At 46.1% G+C, this 27,855-nt stretch overlaps 2 protein-coding genes across 2 annotated transcripts in view; one reads left to right on the top strand and one right to left on the bottom strand.

Annotated features, from left to right (window-relative positions):
• The window catches only part of TCTN1 (tectonic family member 1), a 29,523-nt gene extending 23,437 nt beyond the window's left edge, over positions 1–6,086 (bottom strand). Inside the window, exon 1 of the mRNA XM_075898696.1 lies at positions 5,672–6,086. Within this exon, the coding sequence (XP_075754811.1) occupies positions 5,672–6,071 (400 nt within the window). The 5' untranslated portion in view covers positions 6,072–6,086. The remainder of the gene's footprint in view (positions 1–5,671) is intronic.
• A 15,325-nt stretch (positions 6,087–21,411) lies between these two features.
• Positions 21,412–27,855, top strand: part of PPTC7 (protein phosphatase targeting COQ7) — a 34,822-nt gene continuing 28,378 nt past the window's right edge. Inside the window, exon 1 of the mRNA XM_006132578.3 lies at positions 21,412–21,997. Within this exon, the coding sequence (XP_006132640.3) occupies positions 21,796–21,997 (202 nt within the window). The 5' untranslated portion in view covers positions 21,412–21,795. The remainder of the gene's footprint in view (positions 21,998–27,855) is intronic.

Here is a 27,855-nt window from a genome sequence, read left to right as displayed (position 1 = left end):
GGAGAATTGGGGTACTGAGCAAGCCACAGGCTTGTGGCTGTGAGGGTGCAGGAGTTTGGGTTGGGGTGTGTGAGGGTTTCAGGGCAGGGAGGCTGGGAGTATGATGGTCTCAGGTCACAGATTTGCAGTGTGTGGTTGGTGCAAGAGTGTTGTGACAGAAGACTGAGGATGTGAGAGTGCAGGAGTTTGGGGATGTGAGAGGCTCAGGACAGGGGGTTCCAGTGTATGATAGGTTCAGATCTACGGTCTGGGTGTGTGTGTGCAGGAGTGTTATGATGCTGCAGCTAGATGGGGGCTTGGCCTCAATTGGGGGCTTGTTAGCCAGGCTTCATTTTAAAATAAAATATTATGTCAAACACAAAAAGTTTCTGCATTGTCTTTATTTATGAGAGGGGCAGGGAACCTGTTTTGAGTCAGGAGTCACTGACACACAGAAAAGTCATTTGGGGCCACACAAGTAAGATGCAAAAAAATAACTCCTCCAACACTCCCACCCAAGCCTCACTAATGTGGCCCCGTGTTGGTGGGAGCAGGTGACATAGTACTGGGGGAGGGTGCTAGTGGGTGCAGGGTTGGGGACAGAGTGTCAGTGGGGGCAAGGGACAAGGTGATGGTGGGGGCACGGGGCAGAGGACAGGGTGATGATGGGGGAAGGGAGTCCCCGGTACGTGCCTCCTCCTGGGACTCCTACCTCCTCCCCTCCTCACAGTGGAGGGAAGCCCCGGCACACACCTCCTCTGGGGACTCCTCCCCCATCTCCCGCAGAGGAGGGAAGTCCCGGTGCGCACCTCCTCTGGGGACTCCTAATCACCCTCCCCCCACCAACAGAGGAGGGAAGCCCCAGTGCGTGCCTCTTCCCGGGACTCCTCCCCACCCAGAGAGGAAGGAAGCCCGGGCACATGCCTCCTCCCAGGACTCCTTCCCCCTCCCCCTGCACAGAGGAGGAAAGCCCCGGCGTGTGCCTTCTCTGGGGACTCCTACCCCCCCAAGCACAAGTCCCCAGCGCACCACAGACCGGGGTTGTGGTACCATGCTGGCTGTTTGGGGGAGGATGAGCTGCCAGCCCATTTCCTGAAACCCCGGAAGTAGCAAGCAGCTGCCGGACTTCCTTCCACCCTGCAGGAAGCCGGCACTACCTCCACTGTCGCTGGAGGTACTTAGTGGTGCTTCTTGGGGGTGGGGAGAAAAGGGGAGGGTCCTGAACACCTCGCGATCGACTGGTTGATCCCTCCTGATCAACCAGTCGATCGCGATCGGCAGGTTGGTGACCATGGATATATAGGAAAGGATGGAGCCAGCATAGAAGAGAACAGTGGAGTGGACTGGAAAGAAAAGACAACACTATTCAGCACACACAGTGCTTTCTATATTCCCCCACACTTTTGCCACAGAAAAACTGTCCCTATCTGGGAATATGTTAGAAGTAGTTGGTTCCCTGGATAAAAAAGGAAAGTGTCTCAAGTGTAAGCAGTTGCAGAATATGATGCAGGGCCTAGTTGCAAGAATGAAATATAAGGAAAACTGCTTATTGAGAGAAAATGATGTGTATGAAGATGTGGATAGAGCTGAGTGGATCAACTGGTTAGTAACTTAAATAATTCACTTTGCAATGTTTCATTCTTCAAGACACTGTCATTTTGTATAATTGAGATTTGACAAGTAAATTCCCAAGCTATTTACTGTGTTGGATGTTGCTAGAAAAAAAGTTTAGCTTAGCTAATCCTCATATCTTGGGTTAATTAATTAACTAGGTTTAGAATCGATCACTCAAGTATGCAATACAGAAAGCTGAAGTATGAAAAATCTAGAGTAGGCAGTTGCCACGGAGTCTCATTTTCTTATTTAATTTAGAACAACATGGCCACAGACCATAATGTGATACCATAAGTCTTTTCCCTATTTTACTTCATCATAGTTCATCTTTTCCAGAGGAATTCCATTCTATATTTGTTTTCTCAAAAAACGGAAGTATCAATGAGTTCAACAGGGTGTAGTCCAAAATTAAGTGCACTCAAGGCACAGTCTTATTATTTTTAGGTAACTAGATTTAAATCAATGATTTTGGGTGATTTATATCATGATTTAAATCAACAACTTAAATCACCTTGATTTAAATCAATCCACTTTGGAATGAATTTAAGCAAATTAACGTATCATCTGCACCTGAAGGAAAGCTATGGCATGATGAAGTCCAGCTGGGAGAGACACTGGGCAGGGCTTACAAAGCCAGGATGCTGGAGTAGGTAAAGGGGAGTTTGAGGTTATGGGGAAATCATCAGTCTGCGGTTATTCCCTGAGCAGGAATGGGGAGGGGGAAATGGGTCTGAAATGGAACACATGGGGGTGGGAAAATAGAAGATGTAGGAAGGAGTCTGGGGAAGGAGCAACAGCTGAGTGAAAGAGGCCTACTGTCTGCAGGTACAGGGTCTCTGGACTAGAACCTGGAGTAGTGGGCAGACCTAGTTCCCCCTATAGCCATGAGGGAAATGGCATAATCAGGCCAGTGCTGAATCAGACTGCTTGGCTGTGTCTAGACTGGCAAGTTTTTCCACAAAGTCATCTGCTTTTGCGGAAAACCTTCCCAGCTGTCTACACTGGCCGTTTGAATTTCCGCAAGAACACTGACGATCTCATGTAAGATCATCAGTGTTCTTGCAGAAATACTGTGCTGCTCCCGTTCGGGCAAAAGCCCTCTTGCGCAAATGATTTGCGCAAGAGGGCCAGTGTAAACAGCACAGTACCACCGGGCTCCGCACTCCTGCACCGGAGCCTGTAGGGGCACTGTCAGCACTTACAGCCCCACCAGAAGACTGAGAGACTCTGACAAGGAGGCCGGCAAGCTAACCCCAGCAGGGGAAAGTACCAGGCCAGGGGAAGGGAAAGTGGGCACAGCCGCAAGAGGTGCAAACATGTGCTGTCAACACGGGTGGAGCCACGGCTGTGCCGGGGGTGGGGTCACGCGCAGCACACCAGAGGAGGTGGTGCCACATCGGTGTGGCAGCACCGTTTTTTAAAACGGTCAGCCACGGATCGGGGAAGGAGGAAGAAGATGCACCGAGCAGGGCATGGGGGAGCAGAGCCTGGCTAAAGGTAGGATGGTGGTAAGTGCACCTGGTGGGGCAGTTGTGTTGTAATGGGCTGGGGCGGCGAATGCCAAGTGGCCCAGCTCCAAGTCCAGCACGTGGTCTGGAGCCCGGGCTGCGGGGACTTCTGGGGCCTGATCGCAGCAGACTCCAGCCCTGCAAACTGGAAGGCAGAAGGTAAGGGAGGGAAAGAACAGGGGGAAAGGATGGGAGAGGAAGGGGCTTGTGCTGACGGGAGAGGGGCAGGTCAGGAGAATAAAGGAGAAGGGACCAAGGGATAGGGTGGAGGAGAGACAAATGCCGGGGGGAGGGAGGGGAGGTAAGTGGAAACAATGAGGAAAAGGGCAGGAGGGGAGGTGTCACTGGGAGGAGGGACAGGGTGATGCTGGGAGAGGAGAGGGTAAGGGCACTGGAGGCTGGAGGTGCTGGGAGAAGGCTTGAAAGAAGGGGTGGGCATGAGGAAGGCAGGAATGGAGCAAGTCATGTGTGAGGGCACAGGGCCATGAGGGGAACAGGGGCAGAGGGTGGTGAGGGGGCGGGCATCAGGGAAAAAGTGGGCAAAGGAGGCAGGGGGAGTGAGGGAAGGGGGAGGCACCAGGAGGGTGCAGGGGTAAGGGAAGGTGCAGGTGCCAAGAGATTCTGGGCGTGAAGCAGAAGGGCAGACACCTGCAGGGGAGGAACCAGCACCAGAGGAGAGGTAGGGCAGGTGTGTATAAGGAGGTGTTAGGAGAGGGAATGAGGAAGGGTAGCTCACATGATCAGAGTGGGGCTACTGGAGGAGTGGGTACAGGGGGGGAGAGAAGGGCTGGTGGAGGGGGGCACTGGAAGGGAATATCATCCTACTCTCCCAACTATGAAAAATTGACTGAAGAAATGCAGTGCCAAAAATCACACTGACTTTATTAGAAAAACCACGTGAATTAATTATACCTATTTTCCATTAAGTGCTGATGAGCACGTATGATTAACTTGTTTAACTTTTTTTCATATGTGTTTGTTTGTTTATTGAAATCCAGATACAAGTAAAAAATATTCTTTGTATTGTTAATTAACCATAACTAGCTATGTTAAAGTAAGAATAATAAATATTTTGGCAGTTCAATAACGTTTTATTTTTTTTAAATAAGATGAAAACTGTTTGATGTTTATTTTGTACAAAGTTCTTAATTTTTCTTACAGATAGATAAAAAAGAACAAATTCACATGGTAAGGTGAAAGAATAATTGCCAAATAATTAATTCCTTTTACATGTAAAATTACCTTTATCTTATGAATTCATATATTATGTAATAAATAAATATGAAAAACATCATAATGTACAAATACAAAATAAGTCTGGAAAAATTGTTGGTACCCGCCACACTTCTGAAAACATGAATGTGCTATTGGCCACAAAAAGGTTGGGGACCACTGCTCTAAGTGTATTGAGGGAAAAGCAAAACATAACATTCATATTTCCAGTTCTACAAATGCTTTTCCCTGAATGCTGCACCATAAATGTAAACAGGAATTTACAGAACATGTAAAAAGGCCAGGGTCCCTGACCTGGAGAGTTTAAAATGCAACTCTGAAAAGCAAGTGTGAGGCAAGTGTGAAGACAAAGGTGGTGTGGGGACTACTGCAAGCAAGAAGACCTTCAGTGAAGCCTTTTGCACAGAAGTAGGGCTTCACAGGAAGGATTTCCAGCAAGCAATTGTTCCAAGTCACAGGTAGGCATGGATGAAGGTGTGACGCTAGAAAAGGAGGGGAGGGGTAAGGAGCCAAAAGGAATAGATCAGAGGCAAAACCCATTTTAAATACACTCAGAAAGCAAATACTTTAATGGGAGGTGACCTCCTAGGAATCCCAAGGCCCAGCTGGCACCCTTGTGGAAGTGTCACCCAGAACTTAAGAGAATTATAGAGATGGAAGCTACAGGTGATGGGAGCAGGGAGGATTCTCCCAAGCTCCCCCCCCCTCCTCCCTTCTGCCCCCAGCACCCTGAATCAATCTCTTCTGGTCCTTTCCCTACCCCATGTTGCAGTTTTCCATCCAGGTCTGTACCCAGTTGGGGGGGGGGGTGTAAAAGCACCCTCCCTGGTTCCTCATGGGGCTGATTCTGGCTGGACAGGGGAAGGCAGGAGTGGCACACTGAGTGGCTATTCTCCAGCCAGCTGGGGAAAGGCTGGGGCTGTGCGCTGTCCGAGCCTTCCCCCTACCCCACGCTTCAGCTGGCCAAGGGGAGTCTGGGGATTCTTCCGCTTCTCCCTCTTACCCCTCCCCGCAATAGCGAGGCCGGGAGGCAGGGCTGGGCCTCGCTCTTAAGGGAAGGGGATAAGAAATCAGCCACAGCCTTCCCACAGCGGGCCGGGGCACGCTAACTTGGGGGCCCATACGGGGGTGCATTCTCGCCCTTGGGGCCCACATTTCCAAGCAAAGCACACACCCCCCAGACACTTCTGCGTGCGGGTCTGCCATCCCCCCCACTCCCAACACCCCCCCTTCTCTAGCCTGAAACCCCAGCCCGATCCCTAGCGGCCTGGCAGACTCCCCCGCGCGTCCCCTCGGCCGGTTCCCGGCTCCCCAGCCTCTCGCCGGGCGGTACCCACCGTCTGTGACTGGGGAAGGCCCGGCCCCGGCCCGCGTCTCTGGAGCCGCTGCAGAGGGCGCGGCTGAGGTGTCTGGCGGCGGCAGCGAGGTCGGGGCTGGGGAGGCGGCCCCGCCGGGGTCCGGGCCGGGTGCTGTGGGGCTTGGGGCGGGGCGGCCCGACGTCTCTGCCGCCTGCGGCCAAACAGAGGGAGCGCTCGGGCCCGCGTCCGCCGAGGGCTGCGGGGAGGCGCTGGCGGGGCCGCTCTGCCCCGAGACTCCCCTCACGGCCGGGAGCAGCGGCAGCAGCAGGAGGACCCCGAGCCTCAGCGCCATCCCCGCTACGCGCGCCAGCGCCTCGGTAACCAAGGCGACGCCCCGGGGTATTATGGGAGAAAAGAGCCAAACCCCACCCCGGGGCATTATGGGAGAAGTCAGCTACCTCCCTGGGCCAGCACAGGGGGAAAAGGCTAAGGCTCAGCCCCAGGGCATCATGGGATAGGGAAGGGAGGGCACAGACAAGCAGTGTCAGTGCTTGTCTCCAGACTGGAAGAAGGGAGGGTGAGATGGGGCCAGTCTGCCCCTCTTGAAGCCATTTATCATTTGTGTTGCTGCAGCAGCTAAAAGCCTTGCTCCTGCACCAGCACCCCATTGTGCGAGGTAGCAGACACCTCCAAACAAAAAGGCTCCCCACCACGCAAAGCCCTCCCCCTCTGGGCCCAGAAGTTTGTACAGTCACTGTAGCACCTTCCTGAATAAGTGTTTGGGCTCTTCAGTCCTGCAGTTCACACTCCCACAAGCTTCAATGAAGATGGGTAGATTTGGGGATATCGCACTCTGAGTTTTTGGCTACGAGCAATATTAGCATGTCCCATTATTGCAGTTCCACCAATGTCATAGAATCATAGAGCTGGAAAAGACCTCAGAAGATCATCAAGTCCAGCCCCCTGCTCTAGGCAGGACCAGTTCCAACTAAATCAATGTCTGTGATGGGCTCTCCAGTGTTGATTAACCACTGGCATTTTAATCACTATGTAATGGAATGGCTGCCATAGAAGGAGAGATTAATAAGACTGGGACCTTTCAGTTTGAAAAAAAACCACCACAAAGAGGGATACAATAGAGGTGTATAAAATCATGACTGATATTGAAATAAATAAATTAAGAGTTGTTTATTCCTTCCCATAACATAAGAACTAGGGGTCACCAAATGAAATTAACTGGTAGCAGGTTTAAAACAAACAAAATAATTACTCCTTCACACAACTCCTCTCCTGTCCATGGGCCATAAGAGTACACTTTTCTTGATTCTCTGTGGTATGCTGCATAACAGGCTCCAGGGTATTTTGAAAGGTCTGAAACTTCCTCTTTTTCTGTTTTGTCATAATCTGATCATGAATGTTTTTGAAACAATTATTTCCTGCATGTGACCTGACCCTATATCATTATACAGGGTTCTCTTCTGAACAAGTTTATTCTTGCTACAGTAGAACCTCCAAGAGAAAAGTTATGAACTGATCAGTTAACCACATACTTCATTTTGAACCAGAAGTATTTAATCAGGAAGCAGAGAAAAATGTTTTAGTAGTTTGCATTTAACAGGACTGTGTGATATAGGATTTGCTTTATTTTTTAGACTTGACAGGGGAAGGTAACTGTTTCCGAGCTTGTTTCATTTAAATTAAGATGGTTAAAAGCATTTTTCTGCATAATAAAGTTATAATGCTATATTAAATCAATACTCAATTGGGGTATGTCTACATTTGCTCCCTAGTTCAGACTAGGGATGCAAATGCAGACGAGTGAAGTAGCTAATGAGGCCGGGATTTAAATATCCTGCGCTCTATTAGCATGATCTCACCGGTGCGCTAGTTCGAATCACAGCTGATTTGAACCAGGAAGTACGCGCCGGGACGCGTTAGTTTGAACCAATGCCCTTGGTTCAAACTAACGTTACTCCTCAAAAAATGTAGACATACCCTTGTAAACTTTTGAAAGAACAACCATAATACTTTATTCAGAGTTACAAACAATTCAGAGTTACAATGAGGTATACAGAGCTTTAAGCTTCTCCTGTACATTGACATAAAGCAGCAGCTTTTATTCTTGCTACCTTTTTGACCATGAGAGGGCGCACTGAATCTTGTAAATAGCACATCAGAATCCTTACTATACCATTAACAATCTTTGAATAACTAGCACTCCCATCACTACTACCACTTCCTGTTGCAGTAACATTTGGGTACATATTTTTTAAATTTTTTGAGAGGTTTCAGCTGTAATACTGGCAACTAAAATATTTCCATAGACTAGGTACAACATGGGTAGCAGCAGTGCCAACTTCACATTGTCCTCCTTTGTCAACATGTCTCCCACCTGCACTGGACAGACTGCAGACCATGTCTAAGGTCCCTATAGTCCATTCAGGCTTTGACTTTCTGCTGGGACTGCCAGCAATTAGACTAAATAGTGCCAGATGTAGTGATTAGTTTTGTGAGGCGAACGATGGTCTGTCTGCCTGTAACTGTATCAAGACCAAAACATTAATTTCAAATAGACAACCAAACAGCCCTTCAGATGTTAACAACTGTCAATCACTACTAATTTAGGCTGGATTTCAATTTACTTATCATATGACAGTTTCCTTGAGTCATTCTGCTCCCTGGAAATTAGTTATTCTGTTAAGGACACATTCTCTTCAATCACCCCACTCTACTAGAAACCCCAGAGCGCTTTACTTTCTGAAAGAATATCACTTGGTTAGCCCTCTAGAACAGTGTCCAATTAAAATGTATATAATACTACTTTATTTTCCTCTATAAGAAGAGAGAGGAAAGTTGATACACATTTGTCTTTTTGGTACTCTTTATTATACTGGGGATTTACGAGTTTGATGCAATTGGTAACAAATCTATTCATTTTCTTTAAGTTAGGTCTAAGGACAAAATCATGTTTCTGTTATGCGTAGTTTTCACATTTGGGAAAGATCAACAATGACTTAAAATATGGTTGAAACAAAAAACAGGACTATGTAGCACTTTAAAGACTAACAAGATGGTTTAATAGATGATGAGCTTTCGTGGGCCAGACCCACTTCCTCAGATCAAATAGTGGAAGAAAATTGTCACAACCATATATACCAAAGGTTACAATTTAAAAAATGAACACATATGAAAAGGACAAATCAAATTTCAGAACAGATGGGGGGAGGTAAATATCTGTGAGCCAATGCTAATAGAGGTGATAACTGGGGAAGCTATCTTTGTAATGGGTAAGATAATTAGAGTCTTTATTCAAACTTGAGTGTAAAGTGTCAAATTTAAGCATGAATGACAGTTCAGAGGATTCTCTTTCAAGAGAAATCTTAAAAGGCCTTTGAAGCAGGATGCAGGTAATCAAGTCATTGAGACAATGTCCTTTCTGGTTGAAATGGCAAGAAACTGTTTTTTCTTTGTGATCCTGTCTGATATCTGTTTTGTGGGCATTGATCCTTTGGCGAAGTGTCTGAGACGTTTGTCCAATGTACATAGCAGACAGACACTTTTGGCACATGATTGCATAAATTATATTTCTGGATGCGCAGGAATATGTGTTCTTGATCTTATAACTCACTTGGTTAGGTCCAATAATGGTATCAGCAGAGTGAATATGTGGACAAAGCTGGCAACGGTGTTTGTTGCAAGGGAAGGTACCAGGGTTGATATTAGTGTGGTATGTCCTGTGGTTGTTGGTAAGAATCATCTTGAGGTTAGGTGGTTGTCTATAGGAGGCTACGGGTCTGTCTCCCAGAACCTCTCAGAGTTTAGTATCCTGTTCCAGTATAGGCTGTAGTTTATTGATAATGTGTTGGACAGATTTAAGTTGGGGGCTGTAGGTGATGACAAGTGGTGTTCTATTGTTGGTTTTCTTGGGTCTGTCTTGAAGTAGTTGGTTTCTAGGTATTCATCTGGCTCTTTCAATTTGCTTTTTTATTTCTCTGGGTGGGTAGTTGAGGTTTATAAATGCTTGGTAGAGATCCTGAAGTTTCTGGTCTCTGTCAGTGGGATTAGAGCAGATGCGGTTGTATCGCAGGGCTTGGCTATAGATGATGGATCGTATAGTGTGTTCTGGATGGGAGCTGGAAGCATGTAGGTAATTGTATGAGTCAGTGGGTTTTCTGTAGAGTGGTGTCTAATTTTCCATTGCTGATTTGTACTGTGGTGTCCAGGAAATGGATCTCTCGTGTAGAATGGTCTTGTATAGAATATGGTTCTACTTTATAAAGTGTCTATTTCCTTTTAGTCTCTCAGTGATTCTGTATCATATGCACTAATTGTACAATCAGTTTCTAATGGTCAGCCTTGCAAAGACAGCTTTGGATCTGAATTAAATCTGTGGTTTTGTTGCCTCCCTCTACCCCCTTCTGTATGAATAATAAAAGTTCTATATGCTTAAATCTGCCCTCCTTCCACTATGTGAAGACTATGTGGTTGCACAGGTGATCATCATAGACACCAACCTACTTCCACCAATTGGTTTACACATGTCTAATGTACTGACACTTGTGAACAATTTGTTTGCACAAGAAGAAATAAAATCCATCTAACTCTCCATAGCTGGGTTGACCCTGCAGACTTAACAGAAAGTAATCACATCTTGTGTGAAATCTTGACCTCAGTGGAATCAAGGGGAGTTTTGCTATTGACTTGAATGGAACCAGGATTTGTCACCTTACTGTTAATTCCGTATGCTTTTAGGGCCTCTGAATACAAACATGGAACACGTCTATTGAGTAAAAAGTGCCATTTTTATATTGTTACTTTTCCAAAGAGAACCACACTTTAAAGATCTCACCAGGATGAGTTTGCTGTTGAAACAATATTCGCTATCTTTATTTTTATTATTAATTAAAATCCCTAGATTGATGATCTGAACTTAACATGTCTGTGTGATTCATGTGGGAAGCAGTCTTTATGACCTATATATGTGATTTATTAAATACCGGTACATCTTATTTGCACATAAACTGTAGATGTTAATACTTACATTGATATTGTGCATAATAGTGTATGTGGCTATCTAGCTGAACAATGTAATCTTGGAATTCTTTCGTGATCACCTCTGAAATACTATCTTGCACCTTAATGTTTGAAATACTGAAGACTCTTATCACAGGCGCTGTAATGACAGACTTAATTTACATAGCACATTTTATCTGGAAGGATCCTAAAGAGCTTTATATGCATTTTAATTACTTCATCTCTATCGCTGAAATGCAGCCATTTTTGAAGAGAGACTAGGGAACGGTTTGTTAACATGGAATAACAATGTATCAGCTCTCTTGTAATTTTATATTTTCTTAAGTGTTGTACTTGAATTTCTCTGAATTTACAGGAACTGCATCTGACAGAGACAGACCTTTTTTTTAAAAAAATCAGGCTGCTTTTTAGACCTTATTAGGTGTTAGCTAAAATTAGCAGCACTATACTGCTAAATATGGGATGAGATAATTTAGTAAACTAAGATTTTTCCAAAGATGTACCCATACGTCCAATCCAATCCACAGTGTACAGAACTACAGATAAACAGGAAAAACATTCCTCTTGCACAAAATAAAGACAAAATTTACCCAATGTACAAAAAAACAACAACATACAATGGCCTTAAAAAGCAGATTTCAAAGAGCATACTTAAGAGTGTGCAGCACAGATAAATCAAGGACAATAATAATACTTAAGCTCCTTCACAGATGTGCTGGTTGATTAAATTAATGATTATGAAGTAATCATCACATGAGGTATTATAACATGCAAAATTAGCCAGTTATGTCACAAAGTATTTTAGATTTCAATAACATTTTATTGGTTTTATAAAATAAAAAAATCACATTAAAATATTAATATTTATGTGCATTTAAGCATTCATGTGCCATGTTTACAATTCAAACACTGAAGCATTCATCAAGTCACATCAACCACTCTGCAGTCAAAGTCAAACTGTCTACAGGTTGAAACACTCTAAATGGGGACAGTCTGGTCCAGCAACGGCAACTTCTGAGGTCTGGTTGGCATGGATGTTGTAGGACCGGAGAGTCCCCAGGGAGGGGCAGCAGCAGGGAGCACTGTGGTGCTGGCAGAGAAGCAGGCTGCCTGCAGTGAGTTGCTGGCAGGGCCACCTAACCATGGCAGCAGGGTTGCCCAGCAGGCCTGGGAAACCCAGCATGTGACTGTCTGGCGGGGCTGGAAGCCGCCACAGCAGCAGCAATGGCCCAGTGGTGCTGGGAACTGCTGCCACAGCAGTGGCCCAATGAGGCCCAGAGAAGCAGACTGCCCAGGGGAACTAAGAGCCCTAGCATACAGCTTGCTCAGGGGAGCCTAGAGACCTGGCACACAGCTGCTGGGGAGGGAGAGAGGGTTTGGCAGTGCAGCAGAGCCTGCAGCAGATGTGGAACCAGCCAGAAGGCTAGTGGGATGGGTCAGAGTGGGGGATGGAAGGCTGGTGACAGGGGGTCAGAAATTAAATCCCTGGTCCAGCAAAATCCCCCATCCAGGACTACTATCACTTCCTATGTGACCCTCTGTGACTTAGCCTCTCTGTGGCACAGTTGTAAAAATAAAAGATGATGAATACACTTTCCTACCTCACTGGGGTGATGTGAGGATAGATACATTAAAGAATATAATATGTTTTGAGATCTACTGATGAAAGGTACCACACAAGAATTAGGTGCTGTTTTTAATGCTTGAAAGAAGTACAAAAAGAAAACAGCATTATACTTCAATTCTACCAATCCAATCTCTTCTTTAATAGTCCAAGTACTTTAACAATATGATTTTTAACTTGTGTCCTTGTAAAAAAATATATTTTCTATGCATCAGAGCAAAAGATACGAAGATTCAGTACCTATTCAGTAGCATTGTTACTTAAGTGCAGATCTTGGCCTGGATGTGTGTTTTGGCAAAGTCAACATGTTTCTTTATGCTAGGGTGAAATTGAGGAAACTTGCTGATGTGGTCAGACACTTTCTTGGCTACATCTTAACTTTTGTTAAGGCACATGCAATAATTTAGTACTGGATTATATTCAAACAGATATCCATACTTTTGAGGAAGACATTAATGTAAGATAATCTTCCTACTGAATATGCCACATGAACGACTCTGGTCTGCCAAATGTTGTAATCTTTTTAAGGGAAAAACTTCAGGCCAGTAATATCTACTGCCACTTAATAGCCTCTCAAGGGAAGTGGTGGAAGACCCATTTATGACAGACTTTTATGATCACGATGGACAAAACCCTCAAAAAAGTGCAATCCTTCACTTGCATAATTCTGTCTCACACATTTATAATTCTGTTTTCACACGAGTCACAATTCAAAGTGACTCAGCTGCTGATGGAAACATACTCCAGTGGTATTAAACCTCTAGTTGTCCTCATTTTACAGGCAAAAAAAACCCATTGGCATGCCTAAGATCACACTGCAAGTCTATGGAGAGACTGTATAATGAACCTTAGAACTACTGAACTCCTTGTTCTGTGCTTTTATCAAGGCAGGTAAGTAACATTATCCCATTGACACACATCACAATTAAGTGACTTTCCCAAGGCTTCACTGAGAGGTAGTAGTTGTATTAGAATTCAAGCAGTCCTGGCTCTTGGTCCACCCCACCAGACTGTACTGCCCTTCTAAATACTTCTCCAGTAGAGGCCTGTTACTGTTGCCCTTCCTCACATGACTTTTCTCCTTGACTTAGCTACAGATAAAGATGAGAATTTTGACCCTAAGCTTATTTTAAACCAAATATTGTTTCCATTCTATAATAAAAAAGTTTAGCAATTGAAGAACACAGATAAGATGTTTTTATTTAGCAGCAATACCAAGTCATAGAAGGCTAAAACAAACTCCATTCTGGTCTAGCACAACATTAGCCTTTAAATAAATGCTAAGGAGCCTGGGAATGTCAGTCCTTCTCTCTGTACAGTGGATGGTTATATTTATCAAACTTAAATCCCTTAGAGAGCAGGGAGGGTGAGGGTGACGTGTCAGCTGTTCTTCAGGCACAAATCGGGTTATTCTAAATGTCTTAGTCTGAGCTGAAAAACTGTTTGTTTGACAGTCTATTATACTGCATGGTACTTCAGCTCTTAATACACTGCTCAGTTTATGAGTCTGGCAGAGCAAATGTCATAAAAGCACTTCACTTTGTTTTGCAGCTTCATATGAACAGATATGAAAAGGTCTTAGGGTACGTCTAGACTACATGCCTCTGTTGCCAGAGGCATGTAGATTAGGCTACCTGACATAGTAAAATGAAGCGGCGATTTAAATAATCGCCGCTTCATTTAAATTTACATGGCTGCTGCGCTGAGCCGACAAACAGCTGATCAGCTGTTTGTTGGCTCAGCGCGATAGTCTGGACGCGCGGGTGGTGACATCAAAGGTATTTGTCGACCTCCCAGGTATACCTCATCCCAGGATGCATACCTGGGTGGTCGACAAATACCTTTGATGTTGACACCTGCGCGTCCAGACTATCGCACTGAGCCGACAAACAGCTGATCAGCTGTTTGTCGGCTCAGCGCGGCAGCCATGTAAATTTAAATGAAGCGGCGATTATTTAAATCACCGCTTCATTTTACTATGTCTGGTAGCCTAATCTACATGCCTCTGGCAACAGAGGCATGTAGTCTAGATGTACCCTTAGACTGTCAGGTAGAAGGATTCGACCCAGCCACAGGAGCCTAAAGGGATAAACTTTGCCCCAGTTTGATGTCAATTTTGTATATTTTAGAATTGTAAGCAAATGTTGTTTCAGGTCTAACTTCCTTTGATAATAAGTATACCACAGTAAGAGGGAGGGATAGCCCAGTGGTTTGAGCATTGACCTGCTAACCTCCAAGGTTGTGTGTTCAGTCCTTGAGGGGGGGCTATTTAGAGATCTGGGGCATATCTGTTAGAGATAGTATTGGGTGCTGCTATGAGGGCAGGGGATTGGACTCAATGACCTCTCAAGGTCCCTTCCAGCTTTATGAGATAGGTATATCTCCACAGATAAAAGGCACACATTTGCCACTACCGCTTGGGGATTTACATGGACAACTAGCAGTAGACATGTGGGGATTATGGATGTAAATTGTTAGCCTGACTTCCTTTAACTGTTCAGCAGGTGGATGCTTGCTGGAGCAACCCCCCACCCACAGCACAAAGGGCCTATCTGAGCTGGAGCAGGCCTTTCCTGCACCATGCCAACGGGCAGGCAGCTACTCCAGTTGGCCTGGCACTGGTTATCTGGTTACCCTGGTAAGCATGTGATTACCATAAGGCAGTGATTACTGGTTAACCAGTTAAGCCTTTACATCCCTAGTGTTTGCATGATTAACCTCCCCTCCCTCCAAATTTCTCTGATTTTAAAATCGTCAAAATCCATCTTTTCTCACCATTACAATAACACCAAACTATAGTTTCCCTAACCACAGTATATAGAGGTATCAATTGAACCCAATATTTGATTGATATACTTACAATTTTTAAGCAAGTTGAACAATGCCTACCAGTGCCATCAATCATTAAAATAAAATAAAATAAAATAAAATGAATTGAATGATCCAGTCACAGTGCTTTTCTTCTTTACTGTTGTCATTGGCCCTATGGTTTCAGCCTCTCGTTTCAATTTATTTTCATTCAGTTTGTTTAGCACTTTCAATGTGTTCTACAATTGTCTGCCTTTGAATGCAATCTAAAGAACAGCACATAAGAGGACTTATGCCTGAGCAGGAGCGTCAAAGTATTTGTGCAAGAACCACTGATTTTGTACAGTAGAAAGTCAGTGTTCTTGCGCAAATACTTGCAGCCAGTGTAGACAGGCGGCAAGATTTTGCACAAATGCAGCTGCTTTTGTGCAAAATCTTGCCAGTCTAGACGCACCCATACAGACTGAGGAGAGCATGAGCTCTTGAAAACTTGTTCTGGCCTAAGGACCATGCTTAGACTTGGAAATAAGCCCTCTCCTCCAAATGAATTTAATGCCCTTTCTCAAATATCAGCCTAGAGTAGGACAGCCCATTTTGGAATCAATGCCCTGTCATCCAGAAGCAGAACCAGAAAATAGCCAAAGTGTTAGCTAGAAATCCCTTGGCCTAAAAGATACCAGCTATCAGGCCCATCCCCACACCCGCATCTATCATCGGGAGGTGGGGGAGGGGGGCGGTGTGTCACAGTTCCTCAAATGATTAAGATAAACAGGTGAGGTAAACTAACAGGATTTTATTATAACAGTAAAACAGGGAAAGTAGTTTTTGACAAATATTTTAAACCAAGTTGTTTGAATTTGTTTGAAAAATCTGCAAGCACCATTTCAGCCTCAACCAGTTTTAAAGTGAAGTTTTAAACCACTCAAGGTGTATACCAGTTGAAATATTGATAGCCCCCTTATGCTACTAGAGACTACAAATACCAGAATGCTTGTCCTTGAAGGACCAGAATTTGGAGCAGGACATAGGTCTGCCCTTAAGAATAAGACCTCTCTGTAAAAAGTACTTGTAGAGAAATTAAGCCCTTTTCAAAACAATATATTTGTTGCAAGGAGGTATTCAAATAGTCATCACAAAATCTCCTAATTTCGTTCGGCCTCCCACATATTAACATTCAGGTAGAATGAAAGAAAGTGATCAAGTTTATTCATGAATATTGGAGATGCACCTATTATGTTAGAGGCCTTAGGTGTGAATTCACTATGTGGCACTGTTACGCTAAATACAAATTCTGAAGGTGTTTTAAACACAAAGGCTGTGTCTACACTGCACCCCTTTTCCGGAAAAGGGATGCAGATTAGACACTTCGGAATTGCAAATGCCGCGGGGGAATTTAAATATCCCCCGCGGCATTTGCATTTACTTGGCTGCCGCTTTTTTCCGGCTTGGGGATAATCCGGAGAAAAGCACCAGTCTAGATACGATTCTCCGGAAAATAAGCCCTTTTCCGGAGGATCTCTTATTCCTACTTGAATTTAGCATCTAGACTGGCGTTTTTCTCCGGCTTATCCCCAAGCCGGAAAAAAGCGGCAGCCATGTAAATGCAAATGCCGCGGGGGATATTTAAATTCCCCCACGGCATTTGCAATTCCGAAGTGTCTAATCTGCATCCCTTTTCCGGAAAAGGGATGCAGTGTACACACAGCCAAAGAGCCTAATTCTCCATTTTATTCCTAGGATCAGGCTCCAGCTCTAGTGGCATTCACCTCCAACTAACATATCTTTTGCACTCTAGCAGCCCAGACTGCTGCCAACAGTGTAGTGCCGTGGTCACCAACCAGTAGATCACGAGCTACCAGTAGATCTCAGGGGCTCTAAGAGTAGCTCTTGAGCCCTCTGAATTGCGCACCTGCGCAGTACATTTACATTAGATTTCCTCATGTAATGTAGGCGGGGCTTCAAGGAAGGGGCGGGGCAGTAGATCTTCGCCTGTTCTGAGACTTAAAAAGTGATCTTGGGTGTAAAAAGGTTGGAGACCACTGGTGTAGTGGCAGTGCCCGGTCACTACCAGTACCCAGGTGACCAAGAGCAGATGCATTGCAGCCTGACTCCAGCTGTGGCAGCTGCCAGTCATGTGGCCTGTCCTTGGAGCAGCCAAGCAGACACCACACAGCCCTGGTTGCAACTCCTGGATAACCTACTGGTGCAAAAGAACATCAAATGTTTCCAATAAATAAACAAAGATTAACACTGAAGAAGCAGCTAATGAAAATGAAACTGAGTGGCTTTCGGAGGAAACTGCAGCACCAAATCAGAGGCCAGGAAAAAAAGGAGAACAAGAAAATGGCCACATCACTACCAAATCTGTTAAATCAGACACCTTGACATCTCTCCATGTGGATGAGCTGGGCAGTGAGGATGAAATTCTAAATGTCCCAGATGTGAAGATGCATTCAACTTGAGGCGTGCAATCCAGAGGCTCAGACAAGAACAGGCAGAAGCAAAAGAAGCCATTTAGTCTTGGAAGTGATGGCAAGACCAACTTGCTGAATGGAGGGAAGGAAAGTAAAGCAAAACCTAACCCAAGCCAACAGAAGATGTAGAATTCTACCAATACCTTATTGTTGGACAACAAAGCACTTCCAACCAAATATGAAGACTTTAAACTGAGACTTCTTCTGAGCCCCAGCTGCTAGGGTTTCCAGATGGTTTAAAAAAAATACCGGACACACTTGATCTTAGATCAGGGTGGGGGAGGACTGGCCGGGAGGGGAGCAGGGCTGGCTGGGAGAGATCGGGGTGGAGGGAGCGGGAATGGAGGACTGGCTGGTGGGGAGTGGAGCTGGCCCAGGCGCATGCAGATCCCAGGGTGCTGCCTGTCCCGCACAGGGTCCTGGCGTGGAGCATGAGCGAGTCCAGCCCTAGGGATTCCATCCCACCCCAGCTCCACCCCCTTCCTCTCCACTGTGTAGTTGCTTACTGCAGTGTGAGCGTGTCTACCAGCCAGGCAGTACGCAACTACATACTGATACTCGTGATAATAAAATTAACCTAATTAGAAAATACCAGACACTTATATATCTGGTGTTTTCTCAATTTGTTTCCCGAACAGAAAGCTCAAACACCGGACTGTCTGGTTCAAAACCAGACACCTGGCAACCCTACCAGCTGCAGCAGCTACAACATGGCCACTCTGGCCACAGCGCCAGCCCTGGGGAAGGCCTGAAGGTGGGGCCAGAGTTGCTTACCCTGCTGCTCCCAGAGTGCTGACACGTGGCAGGCAGCTGCCCCATGGGCTGGGGCTGGAGCCAGGGTCATGGTGAGACTGCCACAGGCACACAGGGCAACTGCCTGCCACCCAGACCCATCAGCTGGCCCATGTGGTGTCTGCTGGAAGTGAAAGCCACCTCGACACTCACTTTCCAGCAGGAAAGTGCAGGCTGCTGAGTGGCTCTGTGAAGGAGACGAGCGGGTGTAGAATTATTTGTGTGTGGCTGTGCAGGTGTGCATGTTAGAGGGAACTATGATTTTGCATGGCTCTCGAAATATAGGGGATCACTGATGTCCTTTGAAGTGAGGTGGAAGGGTGTGAGACATGGAATCATCCTGGTAAAATGAAGTGGTCCTCAAAAATCTAGGACAGGCACAGTATTTCCAGAGGTAGGTGTTCAGAAATTATAAGCCAAGCTCCAAAAAATTATCATGTTTTTTTTAAATACTGTAGTACATTTGAGAGAGGTTAATTTTTGGGTTTGGTTTTTATTTTTATTTTTTTATTGACTCCTGGGTTGTGAGCCTGTAGGAGTCACATTTTCCAGCTTTTCTTCACAATCATCACAAATACAAACTTACTTGCTTAAAGATGAGACTCTCCAGGAGTGAGGCTGTTTAGCAGGGGTGAGGAACCTAAGGCCTGAGGCCTGGATGTGGCCCCCAGCTTGACTGGATCTGGCCCCTTCCTGCTAGCAATGGGGAGCTGGCATTGGCAGTCCAGCCCCTTCACTGTCTCCCTGTGGGACTGGAGCACACAAAATCTACTAGTCTGGGCCCTCCTAGGCTCTGGTATGTGATAGGAATGTGGGGAGTGTCTTTCTCCTCAGTTGGGGTTCATGTCAGTGAGAGTTGGTTTGGGTTTTTTTGCTTCTCACTTGTATGTGGCCCCCAAATTATTTTTCTGTGAGTCAGAGGTCCCTAATTCAAGAAAAGGTTCCGCACCCGGCCGTACTGGATTGCTAGGTGTCTTTTTTTTACCAGTGTAACTCCTCCTGTTGGCTAGCCCAGTAGGAGGTTATTCAGCATAGGGGAAGCTTGTGACTTCTTACACCACTGTGGGGGGAGGGCTAGGCCTGAGGCTGCTTGGTGTGCTCTGCGTTGTGTATGTGTGAGTGCACCTCAGACCAGACCCACTCTGACAAATCACCAGGAACAGGCTTTATTCTGTAAAAAAACATAGAACAGGAAAACAGTTTAGCAACCCCTCCTCTCAGCATGCAGCCTGTGTGCTGCTTCTAGCACAGTCCTTGCTGAGACCCTGCTGGGGGCAGAGGGCACATCCTGGAAGGAACCAGGAAGTTCTCCCACCATGCCGCAGTTTGTAGTCCACAACTTGTAGTTCCCAGGGCTGCTGCTGAAACACACTGGACCTTGGGCTACACCAGCATACCTGATCCAAAAGGGATCTTAATGGGTCTGATCAGCACTGCTGAGTTGTTAAAAGTCCCCCCACCTGACTCTGTGCAGCTCCCCAAAAGCAGCAACATGTCCCTCGGCTCTTAGGCAGAAGCATGGCCATGGGAGCTCCCTGAACTCCTGCTCCGTAGCTCCCATTGCCTGAAAATTGTAGTCAATGAATGGGGAGCTTCACAGGCAGGAGCTACAGGGGGAACCAGTGTTCAGGACTACCAGGCCCTGCCTCACCGAGGAGCAGAGGGACATATTAGGGAGCCCTCACAATTAAGTACTGCTCAGAACTACACCCCTCACTCCCTCCTGCACCTCAGTCCGGAACCCCCTCCTGTACCCCAACTCCTTCCAGGAGCCTGCATTCTAACGTCCTGCTCCAGCCCAGAGTTCCCTCCTGCACCCTAACCCCCTAATTTGTGGCCCCACCTAGGACCCTGAACTGCCAGCCCAGAGCCAGTACCCTCTCCCACACCCCAACTCGCTGCCTCAGTCGAGAGCCCTCTCTCTGACTCTCTGAATGCCTTGGGCCCCAGTCCAGAGCTCCCCCCTGAATGCCACAGACCTCATTCCTGACCCATCCCAGAGCCCACATCCTAACTCTCTGAGCTAGTCCTGAGTCCCGCCCCTCCCTGCATTCAAACCCCCTGACCCAGGCAAGGCCCCCTCCTGCACCATTAACCCATTTCTGCCTTACACAGGAGCACTCACCCCTTCCTGCAACCCAATTCCCTTGCCCCTGAGCAAGCCAGTGAGTGTGCAGGAGGGGGAGAGTGAGTGAGTGAGTGACAAAGGGAAGTAGATGCAGGAGCGAGTGGTGGGTGGGGTGCAGGGCTGGCAACAGATTTCACCAGCTCTGGGCAAGGCAAGTCCTCAAGGCAGAAGGAGCAAGGCTATGAGCTAGCCTTCCCTACCAAGTTTTAAGCCACGGCTGCTGCCATCATTGCCCCCTCATTAGTGGGGTTTCAGAAAAGGGGTAGGGCCTAAGGAAGGGACAGAACAAGGGCGTTTGGATTTGTGGAATTACAAAGTTGGTGACCTTAAGTATCACAAAACTTGCAACCCCCTGCTCTGTGTGTCCATAAACCTCTGTCAGAAGCATCATGCTCTGGACCCTCTTGGGGGCAGGATACTGGGTTTCATAGACCAATAGTCTGATTCATTATGATTCATTATTTTAGCAAGCAATGATGAGGCCATCAGGTGCATATGGTCCCTGGGCCAACTGTGTGGAATTATAACTAGAACCTGCCTCCTATTTCACTTCACTGGAGCAAAGGTCTATGAGGGGTAGAGGGGTGTGAGAGGGAACTACGCATTCCAGCAGGCCATGCTCCAGCTCGACCGCAACAGCTCCGGTTCATTGGCTAAGATGCGCCTTTTTTTTAACCGCATTGCACCGTGGGAGTTGTAGTCCTACGCCGATGGCATAGTGAGATTAGAAGTCACCTTTAGAAACAAGAGCCAACGGAGCCGCGGACATCTTGGTTCCTTTTTATGCAAATGAGTGGAGGCCGGCAGCCAATGGAGACCCAGCAGGGCACCCGCGCATTATGCGGGTTCGTGGAGAGGCCCCAGATGCTGGGGGCGTGTCCCTAGCCGGCGAGGCGGGGTCTGGACTGGGGGCGGGGTTGACCTCACTCTTCCCGTAGTCGCGGCGGCTGTCCGGGCCCGAACCCTGAAGCACGCGAGCGGAAGATGGCGGCGGGGCGCAGCGCGGGGTGGAGGCCGGATAGCGGCCACCGCCAGCTCTGACCGAGCCCGCGACCCGCCAGAGGCCTCTCCGGCGAGCGCGGCGGCTGGGCGGGAGCGCGGCGCTGAGGGGATCCCAGAGAGAGCCGGCACTGGGGGCGGGCTGAGGGGGGAGGTAGCGGCTCCCGGGTGCCCCGTAAGGGGAGGGGAGGGCAGGACGCCGGCGCTGAGGGGAAGCCTGGTTGGGAAGCCGGGGCGGGCCGCTGCGGCTGAGGTGGCCTCGGCCTGCGGTTCCCCTCGTGCCGGCTGCCGGGCGGCCCGCGCCATGTTCTCGGTGCTGTCCTATGGCAGGCTGGTGGCCCGGGCCGTCCTGGGCGGCCTCTCGCAGACGGACTCCCGCGATTACAGCCTGGTGACCGCCAGCTGCGGCTTCGGCAAAGACTTCCGCAAAGGCATCCTCAAGAAAGGCATGTGCTACGGGGATGACGCCTGCTTCGTGGCCAGGCACCGCTCGGCCGATGTGCTGGGTAAGTGCTCGCCGGAGCCTGCCCCGGCCTCCCTCCCCGCTGCCGGCATGGCCCAAGGCTTGCAATGGGCCGCCCACGCCGGAGTCCCTTGCATCCTGGGCCCCAAAATGCCGCTCTCCCTCCCCCGTGAATGGCCCAAGAAAAGGCCTTTTCCAAGACATGCTTCCATGGCACTGCCGTTCCTAGCCCAGCGAGGGCCTTGGGGAGGTGGTGGAGTGACTGCATGGGCCCCATAGTTGCAAAGCTTGCTGTGCGTTAAAAGCAGAAAGGCATCTGTTCATGGAGCTCTTTTGCTTTGGTCGTTTCAATAGCTTTAACAGAGTCATTGAAACAGACGCTTCCTGTTTTCAAGGTACTATGTCCTTGTCCGTTGAGAGGCAAAGTGACATTGAGAAGGGTTTCAAATGTCACATTTCACTTTCAAGCACCCTGTTTGCCTTGGTTACACAGGGTGGCAGTTTTGATTTATAGGTAAGACTGCTCTGATCTAAATGTAATCACCAGCGGTGAAGAAGTCTGGCTAATTGTCAGTGTGTAATTAGCTCTATTGTGGAGACCAGACATGGTCGAGGTTGAATTTTAATCAGAAAAGCTCAGGGGTTGAGCTTTTCACCAATTGAAGTGGAATTGCACTATAACGTCATAGTACTAAAATGCTTTAACAGAGTTTCAGGCCTTTTTAAAAAAAAATAGGTCTTAATAATGGGCTTGTGTTGGAATATGCAATGACTGTGATATTGGTAGTACTTAGAATTAACTCTTCAGTGGCAACTTGATTACTTGATATGACTGAGACATTATTTCAGCAAAATATGCAAGTTGGTGATAAGACAGATAGCAACATTGTTTCCTTAAGGGAGTTGTGGATGATGCTGTTGCTGTCCAGGTGACATGGGTCATCTGTGTTTCAGTATTTTGCATCTCTTCCACTGGTTCTGTTTTGAGGATTCTTCCCCCTCCCCCATTAAGAGTAGCTATCAGACTGCACTACTATGGCCTGTGACCCTTACTGACTCTTTTTTTTTTTTTTTTTTAAGTTCAGTAAAACTTTAGTGCTGATGGATAACTGAATGTTCAGAGTTCAGTATCCACAGAGATGAAGCACCTGGGGAACTTATTTTCCAGATAGGTGAACTGAGGGGAACAGTGTAATGAGGGGAAGGAAGAAGGCACTTTCAGTGGGTCTACTTACTGACTCTTCATTTTGTTGCACCACATATGGTAGCTATACCTTAAGAACATAAGAATGGACATACTGGGTCAGACCAAAGGTTCATCCAGCCCAGTACACTGTTTGCTGATAGTAGCCAATGCCAGGTATCCCAGAGGGAGTGAATTGAACAGGTCATGACCAAGTAATCTCTCTCCTGCCATCCATCTCCACCCCCTGACAAACAGAAGCTAGGAACACCATTCCTTATCCATACTGGCTAATGGCCATTAATGGGCTTAACCTCCATGAATTTATCTAGTTCTCTTTTAAACCCTGTTATAGTCCTAGCCTTCACAACCTCTTCAGGCAAGGAGTTCCACAGATTGACTATGCGTTGTGTGAAGAACTTCATTTTATTTGTTCTAAACCTGCTGCCCATTAGTTTAATTTGGTATCCTGTAGTTCTTATATTATGGGGGCAAATAACTTTTCCTTATTCACTTTCTCCACACAACTCATGATTTTATATACCTCTATCATATCTCTCCCCCCTCCCTTACTCTCCTCTTTTCCAAGCTGAAAAGCCTCAGTCTCTTTAATCTCTCTTCATATGGGACCCATTCCAAACCCCTAATCATTTTAGTTGCCCTTCTCTGAACCTTTTCTAAAGCCAGTATATCTTTTCTGAGATGCAGAGATCACATCTGTATGCAGTATTCAAGATGTGGGCATACCATGGATTTATATAAGGGCAATAAGATATTCTTCATCTTATTCTCTGTCCCTTTTTTAATGATTCCTAACATCCTGTTGACTTTAACTGCTGCTGCACACTGCGTGGACGTCTTCAGAGAGCTATCCACAATGACTCCCTTTTTAAAAATAAAAAAGGAGTCCTATAAAAAATGGAAACGAGGACAGATTATGAAGGATGAATATAGGCAAACAAAACAGGAATGCAGGGGCAAGATTAGAAAGGGAAAGGCACAAAATGAGCTCAGACTAGCTACAGGAATAAAGGGAAACAAGAAGACTTTTTATAAATACATTAGAAGCCAGAGGAAGACCAAGGATAGGGTAGGCCCCGCTGCTCAGTGAAGAGGGAGAAACAGTAACAGGAAACTTGGAAATGGAATTGATGATTAATTACTTGTTTGTTTCGGTTTTCACCGAGAAGTCTGATGAAGGCTAGTGGGAAGAGAGTAGGTTTAGAAGATAAAATTAAAAAAAAAAAGTTAAAAATCACTTAGAAAAGTTAGATGCCTGCAAGTCACCAGGGCCTGATTAATGCATCCTAGAATACTCAAGGAGCTGATAGTGGAGGTATCTGAGCCTCTAGCTATCATCTTTGGAAAATCATGGGAGACAGGAGAGATTCCAGAAGACTGGAAAAGGGCAAATATAGTGCCCATCTATAAAAAGGGAAATAAGAACAACCCAGGAAACTACAGATAAGTTAGTTTAACTTCTGTGCCAGGAAAGATAATGGAGCAAGTAATGAAGGAAATCATCTGCAAACATTTGGAAGGTGGTAAGGTGATAGGCAACAGTCAGCATGGATTTGTAAAGAACAAATCTCGTCAAACCAATCTGATAGCTTTCTTTGATAAGATAACGAGTCTTGTGGATAAGGGAAAAGCCGTGGGTGTGGTATACCTAGACTTTAGTAAGGCATTTGACACGGACTCGCATGATATTCTTATCAATAAACTAGGCAAATACAACTTAGATGGGGCTATTATAAGGTGGGTGCATAACTGGCTGGGTAACCATACTAAGAGAGTAGTTATTTATGGTTCTCAAGAGAGTAGTTATTTATGGTTCTCAATCCTGCTGGAAAGGTATAACAAGTGGGGTTCTGCAGGGGTCTGTTTTGGGACCGGCTCTGTTCGATATCTTCATCAGTGATTTAGATATTGGCATAGAACAGGCATGTCCAAAGTCCGGCCCGCGGGCCAATTGCGGCCCGTGTTCCGGTTTAATACGGCCCCACAGGTAACTTGGCAATATCTATCTTTTATGGCCCCCAACGAATCCATATGTATTGAGATGAATACATTGTAAAATCTCAGTTAATGTCAGTTGGTCTAAATCAGTTATAAATATATTTGGACACAACATGTATACTTGGTGTTATGTTCCTGTTCATATTTTTTGAACTTAAAAGTTGACAGACAACCTTTATTACCAATAATATGTAATGTACTTTACAATTTTCCTGACATATATTTCAGCTTCTTGGATTTTTTTTTCAATCTGGCCTTCGGATATGAAAGGCAGAGTGATTTAACACCTGTTTAGATTTGTCATCCATGTGACGAAATGAAAAGTATGCTGTTTGCAATAAACTTTGCATAAAATAGTTAATTTGCATTTAATTTTAATGGTTCAAAGAATGTCAGGCAAAATGGTCGGCCCTCACGCATGTTCACTTCATCAAATCTGGCCCTCTTTGAAAAAAGTTTGGACACCCCTGGCATAGAAAGTACGCTTATTAAGTTTGCAGATGATAGCAAACTGGGAGGGGTTGCAACTGCTTTGGAGGATAGGGTCATAATTCAGAATGATCTGGACAAATTGGAGAAATGGTCTGAGGTAAGCAGGATGAAGTTTAATGAAGACAAATGTAAAGTGCTCTACATATGTGAAACTGATTGTTTCTTCATAAACAGAATGGGAAGCGACAGTCTAGGAAGGAGTACGGCAGAAAGTGGTCTGGGGTTATAGTGGACCACAAGCAGAATATGAGTCAGCAGTGTGATGCTGTTGCAAAGAAAGCAAACATGATTCTGGGATGCATTAACAGGTGTGTTGTGAGCAAGACACGAGAAGACATTCTTCCGCTCTACTCTGCGCTGGTTAGGCCTCAGGTGGAGTATTGTGTCCAGTTCTGGGCACTGCATTTTAAGAAAGATGTGAATAAAATTGGAGAGGGTCCAGAGAAGAGCAACAAAAATGATTAAAAGTCTAGAGAATATGACCTATGAAGGAAGGTTGAAAGAATTGGGTTTGTTTAGTTTAGAAAAGGGAAGACTAAGGGGGGACATGATAGCAGTTTTCAGGTATCTAAAAGGGTGTCATAAGGAGGAGGGAGAAAACGTGTTCATCTTAGCCTCTGAGGATCGAACAAGAAGCAATGGGCTTAAATTGCAAGGGAGGTTTAGGTTGGACATTAGGAAAAACTTCCTAACTGTCAGGGTGGTTAAACATTGGAATAAATTGCCCAGGAAGGTTGTGAAATCTCCATCTCTGGAGATATTTAAGAGTAGGTTAGATAAATGTCTATCAGGGATGGTCTAGACCAGTGGTCTCCAACCTTTTTACAGCCAAGATCACTTTTTAAATCTCAGAACATGCGAAGATCTACCGCCCTGCCCCTCCCTTGAAGCCCCGCCCTCTCTATTCTCCTCCTCTCCGTCACTTGCTATCCCCAACCCTTACTTACACACTCTGATAAACAGTTTCTTTTTAAATTATGCGATATAAAAATTAAAATAACGTGTTTATAGTTGTGAAATAAATGGTCTGTTTTTTATTCATGGTATTTAAATCTAAAATGAAGCATTTATAATAATATATTTTGTGGGGACAGTTCTGTGGCTGGGGGCAGGGGAGAGGGAACAGGGTAATAGGAGGGCAGAGGACAGGGTTATGCAGCAGAGGGATAGAGCCAGTGGGGACAGATTTATGTAGCTGGGGACAGGGTGCCAGTGGGGACAGAGTTCAGGGAGTGGGGATGGGAATAGGGACAGCATTCTGGGGCTGGGGAGTGGGGGCTGGGGAGTGGGGTGCCAGTGGGGGCAGAGAGTCCCCTGCATCTGCCTCCTCCCAGGATTCCCCTCCTCCCCGAGGGAAACCAACGCGTGCCTGCTCCGGGGCTGACTCACTCCTCCTGTGCGGTGCAGGGAGCCGATGCTCCCTCCCGCAGTACACCTGGCAGAGCAGCTAGCGCACTTTCCAGAATTTCCGTAAGTGACGCTAAGCTGTGAGACTTCTGTCCATCCCCAGGAAGCCTACACTACCTCCATTTTCACTTGAGGTAAATAGTGGGGCTTCTTGGGGATGGGAGGGAAATGAGAGTGGGGCAGACAGGACACCTTGCGATCGACTGGTCGAGGGCTCGCGATTGACCAGTCGATCGTGATCGACCTGTTGGTGACCACGGGTCTAGACAGTACTTGGTTCTGCCATGAGGGCAGGGGACTGGACTCAATGACCTCTCGAGGTCCCTTCCAGTCCTAGTATTCTATTATTCTATCTCTTTCCTGATTAGTTGTAGCTAAATTAGCCCCCATCATATTATATGTATAGTTGTGGTTATTTTTTCCAATGTGCATTACTTTACATTTATCCACATTAAATTTCATTTGCCATTTTGTTGCCCAGTCACTTAGTTTTGTGATATTTTTTTGAAGTTCTTCACGGTCTGCTTTGTTCTTAATTAGTTTGAGCAGTTTAGTATTGTCTGCAAACTTTGCCACTTCACTGTTTACCCCTTTCTCCAGATCATTTATAGTTTGTGCTGTTCTATTCCCAGCACATCTTCTCTTGATGCTGGACTCAGCAGAGAAGTATAGTACTGAATTTGTCATTGCATTAATTTCCCCAGTCTAATCTCCTCTTAAAAAAACTACAATGAAATAGATTTTACTACCTACTTAGACATTTATCCCAGACTTTAACTACCTGTAGAGTTAAGAAGTTT

The sequence above is a fragment of the Pelodiscus sinensis genome, chromosome 15 (assembly GCF_049634645.1).
Source record: "Pelodiscus sinensis isolate JC-2024 chromosome 15, ASM4963464v1, whole genome shotgun sequence".
NCBI classification, from domain to species: domain Eukaryota; kingdom Metazoa; phylum Chordata; order Testudines; family Trionychidae; genus Pelodiscus; species Pelodiscus sinensis.
The sequence above is the reverse complement of the archived record's forward strand: the minus strand, read 5'-3'. Positions and strand labels throughout refer to the sequence as shown.